The sequence below is a fragment of the Gopherus evgoodei genome, chromosome 10 (assembly GCF_007399415.2).
Source record: "Gopherus evgoodei ecotype Sinaloan lineage chromosome 10, rGopEvg1_v1.p, whole genome shotgun sequence".
NCBI lineage: Eukaryota > Metazoa > Chordata > Testudines > Testudinidae > Gopherus > Gopherus evgoodei.
In genome coordinates, this window is record NC_044331.1 from 62,717,324 (window position 1) to 62,729,919 (window position 12,596).

A 12,596-nucleotide genomic window follows, 5' to 3' on the forward strand; every position below is an offset into this window, starting at 1 on the left:
TAACACCAGAGGAGAATGTCACAGTCCCTTCTACCCTTTCCAAGGGTACCCAGAGGCACCTTGCTACCACCTACCCTTAGTGGAGCTTTCTCTGAACCTGCCAAGTCTCAGCTCCCTGACTCTCTCAGCCACAGGCAACACAAACACTCCCCTCAGCCCACACAGGCTCTGCTGTCCCTCGTGCAGGTTAGGGATAACCACACTCCAACCCTGAGTTCTCTGAGCGTCCCCCTGCAGTGTCTGGTCCCTTTGTCACTGACCCTTACAGCATTACCATGCCTGCTCTACGCACAGCTTACTAGTTATGCATCAGAACACCGCTCCACATAACAAATCCAGCACGCAGATTTGCTTTTAGAGAAAGCAAGTATACATTTATTTGACAAAGAATAGAGATTCATGGGACAGCAAACAGAAATACTGGAAACAAAGGGTTACATATAAATAAATCCTCCCACACATTCTTGAGCCTGAACTCAGCTCACAAGATGCCTTCTGGTCTGATAAGAAGTAAGGGTGCGATTCTGTCACACAGTCCGTGACTTTCTGGGACCTCCACAACTTCTGCAGTAGCAGGGCTGGAGTAGCTGTCAGCCCACTGGTGCTGTCAGAGCAGCTGACCAGCAGTCCGCCCCGGAGCCCCTGGAGCAGTGGTCCCTGGGCCACTGGAACAGCAGCTAGATCAATGCCCCCTCCCCTGGCAGTGCTCCCATTGTTCATTCCCTTCCTCCACCACCCAAGTATTTGAGGTAAAAGTTACAGGTTGCAGGCTTCTGTGAATTGTTGTTGTTCAGGGCTTGTCCCTGACTTTTACTAAAGATACCCGTGACAGAATCCTAACCTTATTGATATGGTACTGCTTACCCAAAGGCCTTCTCACAGCATTTTTCAACCAGGCTGAATGAGACCCTTCTTTCATGAGCCCCAACCCACTTGCAACTTGTCTCCTCTGGATGAAGGATGGCAGGGTGTCTTTGTGTCCCTTCCGAATATATCAGACCTTTGATCTTCATCTGAAACAGGGTCGATTTGATTTAAATCACTAGTCAGGAAGACTTGATTTAATCATGGATTGCTACATAAAAGTGCATTCTTGTTGGTTGTTATAATCTTAACACATATTTTTCACAACTCAGAAATAGATGTAGGTTTCATTTTTAGAAGGTGTCCATTACACATTTTTAAAGTGATTTATGGGCAAACAGGAAATGCAATTCAAAAGTTTGCGGGGCTTTTCCTGTTTACCTGGCCAGTGCATCCGAGTTCAGATTGCTGTCCAGAGCAGTCACAACGGTGCACTGTAGGATAGCTCTTGGAGGCCAATACTGTCGAATTTTGGCCACACTAACCCTAATTCGAAATGGCAATGTCGTTTTCAGCACTACTCCCCTCGTCGAGGAGGAGTACAGAAATCAATTTTAAGAACCCTTTATATTGAACTAAAGGGCTTCATTGTGTGGCTGGGTGCAGGGTTGATCTGATTTAATGCTGCTAAATTCAAGATAAACTTGTAGTGTAGACCAGGCCTTGGAGTTCCGATGTTAGTTGCACGAGCAGAGAGAGCAGTCTGCTAATTCAGCAAACCTCAATGTTACTCATAATGATAGACCACAGATATAGTTCAGCGACAAAGGCACTTGGCCCAGTTTAGTGCCCTTAAGGTACAGTCCTAATGACTCGCACAAGTACATTAACACAATTGCCCCGTGGCAAGGAGCAGTTCAGTCAGCAGCGCGAATCTTTGCTGTCCCTTAGCCACACAGTGGCCTGCACCCTGTAACCATTATTCACCCCATGTCCTCTGCCATTTGGCACCAACAGGTCTTGGATTGCAGTATGGCATAAACCAGCAGTAACACCTTCTTCCAGCCTCCTGACATGTGCTACATTACCTCACATTTTCAGCTACCTGACAAGGTGTAACCTATTCCTCCTGTGTGCATTGCTGCCTTCCTTTTTCTGGACCCTCAATGTGTTATACTACCTTCAACTTGGAGCTAAATTCAGAGGTGATGTGTAAAGACAAGCAGGTATGGCTCTAAACTGAATAAGCATTTGTTTCCCCTACACCCACCTCCCCTCCATACCAACAGTTATACTCAAGGAAAGTTAAGAGAGGCTGCATTATCTTTGCTGGAGAGTCCTCTCCATGTTGGGAAACCCCATAGGACAGACAGGTGCAAACTAGAGCATTCTTTGCAATTCAGTCCCATTGGGACTGTACTGTCATCAAGCAGAGGTAGAGATGCAGAGGGCCCCAAAGTTGTAAAGGCACGGGACCTCACATTAATTGCTCTGTGTCATGGTTACAGCATTAACTGCACCTGTGACCACTCTTCTGGTCTCTCTCAAGTGCACCTCGTTAAGTGCTGGGGCCTACACCTTCACTCTTCTCAGTGTGGAAACTGCAGATTCTCCCCCTCACAGACCCAGGTCCCTGAGCTATAAACATCCTTGTTCATCAACCGTGATTCCTCAACAGCTCCAGCTGGGTTTGGCACCTGTTAGACTTCCCTTCAGAAGCTGTCACCAGTAGATAAATGCAGTGACCCAGAGCAGCAGCTTAAAAAAAATGTATTTATTTATTTATAGCATTCAGAGAATAGAGTTCGAACAACAAAAGGCCTACATGCAAATAGCTTACCTAAAGCTTAGCATTTCCCTCAGAGCCTCCGGAGGTCCAGCTCTTTAAGACCCATTCTGCAGAGTCTGTTTCCATGTGTCAGTCAGTTCTCCTTGAGCAGTTTCCTAACAACCCAGTCTCTCCCCCAGACTCTGGATTTTTATCTAGATTTTTTTGTTTCAAGTGTGCAGGTCCCTCCTACCCCAGTCAAGGTGTTTGAGGCAGATTGGTCAAAGGGAATAGTTCAAAAGCGGTGACACTTGTATTGTCAGTTAAGTTCCAATGACTGGGTTATATAAAGCCACTGTCTGCCTTCCTACAGACCTGCAGCAATCTTGTGCAGGAATTAATCCTTTCAACAGTCTACCAAACAGCGGTACACAATAGTCATAAAACAAAATACAGCTATCTCCCATGTTCTTCACAGTCTGTGAATCCACGTGGATTTGAAGGAAGGGGAAGCTGCCTTTTGTAGTCTAGAGTCCTGGTCTCTTCCGTGAGGCAACCTCCTTCTCACAAAAGTTTCCTAGCTTCTTGGTGTGTGTCTCTGTGTGGAATCACAGTCAGGCCATGTGATCCTGGGGACCAAATGTGCATCCTTTATATCCTTTTTCTCAGGTGCAATCCACTCTCTCTAATGCAGAGGAGAATGTTTCACCTTTCTTTGTCTCAACCTGTTCTACCTGTGAAACTCTGGAAATAAGAGCGCCTTGTGTTTGTGTTTATAAAACCACATCCCCTTAGGAGGTTCCAGGAGACTGTGTTTAGCACTAGATCAGTGGTTCCCAAACTGGGATTCATGAACCCCTGGGGGTCTGCAAAATGTTACAGGGGGTTCTCGGGGAAAAAAATCCCTAATGGCAGTCAGAGCTGTCCCTAGGGACCCTGGGCAGCACAGGACCAGCAGCTCGAAGCTCCTGGACTTCCAAGAGCTAAGCCGATCAAAGCAAGCATGTCTATCACTGAGGAGATTTAAACTTCAAGACTCCTTATAAGAAATGGAAAGGGAGGTGGATATTTTTTGCTGTTTTTAAAATGAAATAGGAAGCTAGCATTGTTTTTAAAATTATTATGAAGAACAAGTTTAAGCTTTGTTGTAACGTGCGTTGTTTGCCTGGACTGCTCAAGCCCTGAATGCTTGTGTAGGAAGAACTCTTTGAGTTGGCTTCTTAAATACCTTCATGCTGTTTCACATCTGATACTCCTTGATGAAACATGGGAGCCTTGTTGTATAACAGGCTTATTCAAAGTGATACAAGCTACAAAAGTGAGATCTTGGAAAAGTGCTGCTGTTTTCATAATGTAAAAAAAATACTGTAATGACAAATAATAATGAATAATAAATAGTGTGTAATAATCATGTCATAAAAACCAATCTGATATTTCTAAGATCACTGCTTTTATACGCAGATAAAGGAGCAAATCCCTGGAAATATTCATTTTGAGGAGGGGGTTCACGAGACTTGACATTTTAGTGAAAGGGGTTCACAGGTTGTTAAAGTTTAGGAACCACTGCACTAGATGAATTCAGTAAAGGAAATTGTATAGCATACAGCTGCTTCTTTTTTTCTCTTGCTTTCTTTTTTTTGTTTTACTGTCACAACAAATTACAATCTACATTTTTTTTTCTTAACTTCATCGTTGTTTTCAATGAAAGTTGAGTTAACTGCTCTGCTTTCACATATAGGTCAGGCACTAGCTGAAAAGATCTGTGCAGTGTCTAAAGAGCCACATTCATCACTGTCTGTGTTTGCTCTCTACACATTAAGGATGCAAGAACCTTGGAGCCGCAGTTGGGCTCCAGGTGACCACATTTGCTAACTATGTATTTACAAACACTCAAAGCCTAGCTATATATATATACACTGCTGCTCTGGTAGGTTTTGTTGGCTTCTGCAATACAAGGCAGGCAAGCTCACCAGTGGGCTCCCAAATGATTTAAAGGGATACTACCCAATTCCTCTATTTTACGCTAGCCTGTGAAGTAAATTAGGATTTTTTTTATGGCAGTTAAGGTTTCCAGTTGATTCTTTTTCAAAGAAAAAATGTAGTGATGAGACTAGCAGTTTGGTTTTAAAGTTCCTAAACAGCAAATCCTACATTTTAGAGCAGTTTTGCAAAGAAATTTTTATACTTAACACTTGTGATTGGCCTGTGCATAGGTTTTAGTGAGACAAGAGGGTGCACAGAATTTCTTTCCACTCCTACCTCCCTGCACTTCAAACCTCCTACTTGAAAACCAGCCACAACCAGGCAGATCCTGTGCTTATAGAAGTCCCTACTCCTCCCTCCAACCTCCCCGATACTCAAATACCAGATCTCTCATCATTGTTTCAGCCCCCTTGTGCTGCATTGGGGAAAACACAGATTCTCTGAAATGTGACACTGTCATTTGAAGTGAACTTCCTTCCACAACTGTGTCCCTCATCACTGAACCTCTAGGTCTTTCCGTGTATTCCATGCTCTGTTCCCTTTTTACTCATGATCTCTGTTCTTTCCTCACCCAAACTCCTCCCTTCCCAGCAGCAGTGTGGTCTGTCCTGCCATGCAGTCATTTACATCAAAGGTGTGTGAGCACTGCTAATAAAAATTGTACACCTGTTTGGTCAGTGCTCTGTATCCGCTGCCTGTAACATATGCATAGAGGGCAACATAGACTCATAGACTCATAGACTCTAGGACTGGAAGGGACCTCGAGAGGTCATCGAGTCCAGTCCCCTGCCCTCATGGCAGGACCAAATACTGTCTAGACCATCCCTGATAGACATTTATCTAACCTACTCTTAAATATCTCCAGCGATGGAGATTCCACAACTTCCCTAGGCAATCTATTCCAGTGTTTAACTACCCTGACAGTTAGGAACTTTTTCCTAATGTCCAACCTAAATCTCCCTTGCTGCAGTTTAAGTCCATTGCTTCTTGTTCTACCATTGGAGGCCAAGGTGAACAAGTTTTCTCCCTCCTCCTGATGACACCCTTTTAGATACCTGAAAACTGCTATCAGGTCCCCTCTCAGTCTTCTCTTTTCCAAACTAAACAAACCCAATTCCTTCAGCCTTCCTTCATAGGTCATGTTCTCAAGACCTTTAATCATTCTTGTTGCTCTTCTCTGGACCCTCTCCAATTTCTCCACATCTTTCTTGAAATGCGGTGCCCAGAACTGGACACAATACTCCAGTTGAGGCCTAACCAGCGCAGAGTAAAGCGGAAGAATGACTTCTCGTGTCTTGTTTACAACACACCTGTTAATGCATCCCAGAATCATGTTTGCTTTTTTTGCAACAGTATCACACTGTTCACTCATATTAAGCTTGTGGTCCACTATGACCCCTAGATCTCTTTCTGCCATACTCCTTCCTAGACAGTCTCTTCCCATTCTGTATGTGTGAAACCGATTGTTCCTTCCTAAGTGGAGCACTTTGCATTTATCTTTATTGAACTTCATCCTGTTTACCTCAGACCATTTCTCCAATTTGTCCAGATCATTTTGAATTTTGACCCTGTCCTTCAGAGCAGTTGCAATCCCTCCCTCAGGCAGACCTGAGGACATAGCAGCCTACACAGAGCTTTCAGTCCATAAGAAGATAGACAGGCACAATGGTGGTGGACGTCCTACTATGACAATTTGAGGACTGTGTCTGTATAGCTTATGAATTCTTGTTGGTATTTGGGAAGTTGTTCTTAGGAAATCTGCTGTGTCATGGAATGCCTCTGTGTATCCATTATTGCTGACAAGCCTGTAAGCTGGTGTCTGTCTGACTAGCGGCCATGAAGACTAGTTAACCTTAACAACTGTACTCTGACCAGTCAATAGATATGCTAAGGAGATTGGATGGAGCTGGGAGAAGCCACTTCTAGCTTCTTGGGTTTGGAGAGTGGGAAAATTAGCAGCAGCAGCAGCAGCACAAAGGAACTAGGTGATGGTAATGGGATGTATGAACTCTAGGGCCTAACAGAGAAACTCAGGAAGCTTTGGATAGAAGGAGAGGGGAACAGTTGGGCAATGTTTTGTAGCAGGGATTAGCTAGAAGATCATCCAAGGTCAGCGAAAAAACCGGACTTAGAGGAGGAGGAAGAGATGCTCCATTTTCAGAAGTCAAGTAATGAGCTGCAGCAGAAGCATCCCGGACAACACCCCCACAGGACCCAGACTCCAGCCCAAAGAATGCTTCAGAGTGGTGGTAATCTGAGGCTAAGAAATGTGTGCTGGGTTTATTGCTGTTGCACAGGTTTCTGCATTTCTTGTTCTTTTAAAGAAAAATTAATGGTGTTTTAGAACCCTGAGCAAAATCTATTTTAATGTGTTTTATGTGTTACACCTATTGTATGCTCTTGAGGAGTTAACCTGTGGTCCCACAACACCCACAAGGCTGGAGTAGAGCAGCAGTTCTATAGTGCCTTCCATCTTAATATCTCAGTGCTTGAAGTCAGAAGAAGTAGCAGACATTCAATGCCTTTAGGATTTGGCTTTTGAAAGTGAAATATAAACAGACTGCTACAATATCCTTGTTTGAATAAGCAGCATTCTGTTTGACAGATTTCAGCACTGCCTGCTTTAGAGTAGATTTGATGGTAGATGCCATGACAAATTATCAAAGTTATAAACTATTGATAAACATCCTTTACTTTATTCCGTTCATTATTTTGTGCTTTGATTTCAGCTAGCAAAAGACAAACCATGGATTCGGCAGTTTTGACTGAAAATAGCTTTCTTGATTTGCTGCACAGCAATATTGATCCATTGCATCTATACAGCCTCTTGGATACAAGGTTATCCGATGAAGAAAGTGAACTTTCAACAGGTTAGTAATGCAATGAATTGCCCTACTGTTTAGCCAGGTCATTGGATGAAAGGAGAAGATTACTTAACAAGGGCACTTTATTGTGATGGAGCGAATCTAAATGTAGATACGGAATTCTGATGTGGTGCCTCTAAATAATGGTGTATCCGCATCCAGATACAGTAGCTGGTTCCAGATACCATTCTGGGTTAAATTTGTGTACCTGAGTTACAACTCTGTCTGTTCACCTTGTAGTTTATAACACACTTCTTTACTTGTTGCTCATAATGAGAGGCTAATACCTTTGGCATTCATCTCATACAGCATAAATAAATGCTAAGTAAAAGCTTCCCTATACCCTGTCCTGGTCAAGCTGGCAACTGGCAACCCCTCTGCAATTTCAGGCTGGTGCCTTTACTAAACAGAGACTTTAGCGGAGACAGACTGAGTGAGGACAGACCACCACAAACAAAACTAGTAAATTAATTTCCTCTGGTGATCCAGGATTTGACCTTAAATCTTGAGGTAGATGACGAATGTACTAGCAACTGTGAGGGATTTGGCCAGTTGCAGCATGATTTCTTAAGCAAGGTTGAGAGGAGGCCATCTCTCTATGCATCTGAGGGTTCCCTTCCCAATTCCCAGGACAAACTGGGTTGGAGGCTGTTTCCTGTCCATTCCCTGACCCTCAAACCCAATCCTACCTGAGGATGTCATTGTGATTGCAGTGGTCAATCTGCAGTAGTAGGCTGGTGGGCTATACCCTTGATGACCTCATGCAGTTTCCTGCCCTTACTGTACTCCTCCTCTGGGTTTCTCTGCAGGGGAGGATCATCTGTAGCTCTGTTAATTTGGTGTCTTAGTATTTCCACGAGACCCACTGTATGTTGAATGTTGAGACTGGACAAAGGCCTTCAGACCCCAGGGATGTTCTTTTAAACACCATTTACTATAAATTGATTCAGTACCTTGTACTAAGACAATAGCTAAATAGTTGTTTAAAAACAGACAGGAAGTCCCAGCTCTTAGAGGAGAGCATGATTCTCCTCTGCCTTCATGTTTGTAGTCACTTTATGTCTGGGCCAAGTTAGTGTAGCATGTTACCAAGTCAGAATGGTACAAAAGAGTGGAGAATCAGACTTCAGAATCTGAGTCATCTCATGCTTAATTATTGCTGGTCTGAGATCAGGAGCCCATGTTTGCCCTCTGAACTCCCAGCTATGACTGACGCCTGCAGGAATTTGTCTGTACAGATGGGGTCTTGCTTATGCAGCAAAGTCTGAAAGCAGGATGAGTAAAGGACTAAAGACTTGGTTGTCTTCTTAGTTACACCAGTGAAGCATCACAGACTTGATCAGTTACTTTACTCCTGATTGTCACCAATGTGAGCAGAAAATCAGGCCCAGAATTTTAAGCAGTTTACTTAGATTTGTTAGCCCAATGTGGTTTCCATTCCTGTGCAAGGGGTTGACCTTGAGTCAGTTCCTAGTGAACCAACATCTATCAGAAAACCACCACACAATGAATGCTTGAGAGAATTCATAATTCTGCCTTTTTGACTTGTCCTGCCCCAAGTTTCTTTACCCTGGCCATGGCTTTCACTGACCTAATTATAACTTCTTTTTATTCTAGACCCTGAAATTGATACCATCAACCATGATCAGTTCAGCAATTTGGATGTCTTTTACACAATGGAAAGCAATGAAAGTGTGGAAGAATCTATCTTTTCAAATGCAGGGGAAGCTTATTCTAGAATAGGTATGAGATTTTTTGGGTGTGTGTGTAATGTTTTGGAGATAATCAGACCAGTAAGGGGTTCTTCCCTGTAACCTTGAGTGCCTTTATGCTGTGCCACTTTGTTTCAGACTCCTGACACCAGCAACCTGGCCACAAGCACAAAATCTTACCTTGGTTTCCATCAGCCTAGTTACTCCTTGCAGGGTGACACCAACAGCCTTTCAAGTCCCAAGTCACCCTAAATCCATCCTTCCTGAGTTCTTGCCTACCAGACACATGAAACCAGCCCCACAGTGATTAGCTCACTCTGGCACCCATGCTCCACACAGGTTGAGCAACAGAGATGCTTGGGGTAAAAATAAACAGGCAGTTTCTTTAATAGAAAAACCACAGACTCAAAGATGAACTAATAAGAGAGAGAGAATGCATATAAGTCACAGAAAATAAACACAAAGATACGAACTCAGGCTTTACACTTCCATATTAGATAAAATCCCTTTTCTAATACAAATTACCTATTGCCATTAAACCAGCTTGTCTTATTTAGAGATGGAGCTGGGGCTGCCCCTTTTGGCTCCTTGTGCACACATATAGGGTCTGCTCCATATGGGAGAGGGCTGGGGAGGCACAGGGTGCAGTTCCCATGTCTACTCCCTGCAAAACCCCTGCAGCCGGGATTTAACTGCTAGAATCTTGCTGTGGCCTCACCAAGCAGTAGCTTCCACAGCAACACCCTTATAAAGTGACATCTGAGCATGATAAATTGCCCCAGCAAGAAGTCACAGTTGATGAGGCACAATTAGCTATACCAGGCTTTGAGCTTCACGCAGCACTATGTTCTGCAAACTCTCTGGCTTTACTACCAGAGAGAGGGAATTCTGATGTTTAAATAAACTCACAGTTTATCCTTAAATCTGTATATATTTATGTATTAATTACATAAAAAAGACTATATAAAATGTATCCTATAGCTTGTGGGAATTCTTGATTGGCTGTGGCTCACTTGCTTAGGCTGGCAAGCCACCCTAACTTTGAACAGTTTCCTAGTGAACCTCCTAGCTAAGCAAGGATCCAGTGTTTTGCAGACAGCTTCCTGTTTAGAGGCTACCATCAGATTCTAGGTGAGAAATTCAGTTTCAAAGCCTCCTTTTTAAATGGCTTCTTTCCCCCCCCCCGCCGCTTCCCCCTGGCATGGTAGTAATGGTCATTCAGAAAGGGAACAATTCCCTCTTAACTTGATAGCTGGGAGGTCTCAATGTCTTCCCATTAATTTTAGTGGTCCGCCATAGTCTTTTCTTGGGCTGGAAAATGGGCTGAGCACTTGAAGCTGGTTTCATTGTAAACAACTGGCTTGGAAGGTGACCCTCCCTGCTTGACTGCTTCACCACCCCGCTGTGAGGTGAGGTTGAGCAGATTCATAACCACAGTTTGTATACCTATCTTGACCATCAAACTGAGACCATTACAAGCTTTCACAAAAGACTTTACTTAATATATGTATATAGTACAATACAGCATGCAATCCATTGATTTAACCTTACTTTTTGGGGGTTTAAACTTTCTGTTCTGTGTTTGGGGTGTCTGGGCCCTGATTACCATGGGGGGAAGTGGCACATCAGCTACGAATACTATTACTTTTTCCTTCCTCTCTGTACTGGTTCCTTACAAGTCATAATTTGATTGCAGTAAATTAGTAATACCTAACTTCAGTCTTTTTTGTCTAATATAATTAGTATTTTAACAATTACATGATTAAGATCTAAAGTTTTTCAATAAAGCCCACCCTGATACCCCCCCACCCAAATATTCAAAACACCTAGGTCACCTAAAAGTACAATATTTCTTAAATATAAAAAGTATAAATTAGCTTAACAGTCACTGTTGATAAGATGTGCCACATCAATTCTGTGTCCCACGCTTTTTGTATTAATGATACTAGATACATATATTGTATTGTGAGTATGTGTATGATTATTAATTGTCTCAATAAATGTAAGTAATTAGGGCCATTTCCTGCTCTTAATGAAAGCAATAAGAGTTTTTCATTGACTTGCTAAGAGAGAATTGATCCCATATGACCTGAATCACTGAAGTGAGTAGTCACTCATATGAGTGAAGCTTGCTGGTATGAATAAGAACTGTAGGACCAGACCCATCGAGTGTATGGCTGGGAACCCTAACTTACTGCTTTTCTAAAGTAGTAATGGGCCTTTCCAGTTTGAGTTTTATTAACAAGTACATGTAAAATCCTTTTGCTTGGCTCTTAGGTGACTTCTTCCCAATCACAGGAGTGAATATTGCTTTAAACAACACTAAATAACAGTCCTTCTTTGAAATAAAAGAGCTGTCTATACTCACACCCACGCACACACAATATACTAGCTAGTGTTATTTCAATCAGTTTGTACATCTCAAGAGTGAAATGTTCACTCTTGACTGCTGGAAATGTTTTGGTTGGCAAGGGGAAAAAAAACTCCATTAATGATACTTTCCTGATCAACACTTCCTGTGTTAACTTCCTATTTCTAGTGCCCTGCACTGCCTGAACACTACATTTATTTAATAAGTAAAACTAATGTACATTTCTTACGCTCCTTTCAGACCTTGGACTTTTGTAGAGGAGAACAGTCTACAATAATTTGTTCTTATTGTGTCATTTACAGTACCATTGCACTCTTTTTTCCCCTTCTTGTTAGCTGGATTAGCAGAATATGTGCTCAAAGATCAGCAGGAGAGACAGATGGAAGACATTTTTGGTAAGGTTTTAACACATGGGGCAAAGTTTAGATATGATTGCTCTCTATAAGTACACCAGAGAGATAAATGCCACGGAGGGAGAGTTATTTACGTTAAGTGCCAATGTTGACACAGAACAAATGGGTATAAACTGGCCATCGATAAGTTTAGGCTTGAAATTAGGCAAAGATTTCTAACCATTAGAGGAGTAAAGTTATAGAACAACCTTCCAAGTGGAGCAGTGAGGGCAAATATCCTATCTGGCTTCAAGATTGAGCTTGATAAGTTTATGGCAGTATAATGAGATGATTATGATAGTCACTTCTGACCGTTAAGTCTATGAGTCTAAATCAGTGGCAGAGCCAAGAGTAGAATCCTGGTTATCAGACTTTTGGTCTACCCGTGGCAGTGTGGAGCAGCAGCCAAATGACTGGGATAATATTTACTTGCTTCCTATTAACACTTTTTAAAAGTTGCATGACATATTTTTGGCTTGGATTTTGCTCTTATTCTTGTTGACCTCCGTGGAAACAAGACCTCAAAATTCTTGTTGACCTCCGTGGAAACAAGATTGGGCCAATGGTTTGACTGAAGTATTTGTAGTTTAAATTAAAGAATGAACCTGGCAACGTCAATTCTGATAACACAAAGGATTTCGCTGAAAAGATTTTTATGACTCCTTGGAACTAATCCTTTGGGATATAAAACTGAGGCACAGA

The 12,596-nt window shown here is 42.5% G+C and overlaps 1 protein-coding gene across 3 annotated transcripts in view; it reads left to right on the plus strand.

Annotated features, from left to right (window-relative positions):
• CIITA (class II major histocompatibility complex transactivator) overlaps positions 1-12,596 on the plus strand; it is a 62,311-nt gene that overhangs the window by 17,059 nt on the left and 32,656 nt on the right. For 2 of the 3 annotated variants that reach the window (XM_030577855.1, XM_030577856.1), the window contains exons 2-4: positions 7,285-7,425; positions 9,037-9,162; positions 11,838-11,897. In XM_030577855.1, the coding sequence (XP_030433715.1) occupies positions 7,285-7,425; positions 9,037-9,162; positions 11,838-11,897 (327 nt within the window). Of the gene's footprint in view, positions 1-1,853; positions 2,031-7,284; positions 7,426-9,036; positions 9,163-11,837; positions 11,898-12,596 lie in introns of those variants that run through there. The other variant, XM_030577857.1, reaches the window with a different exon arrangement.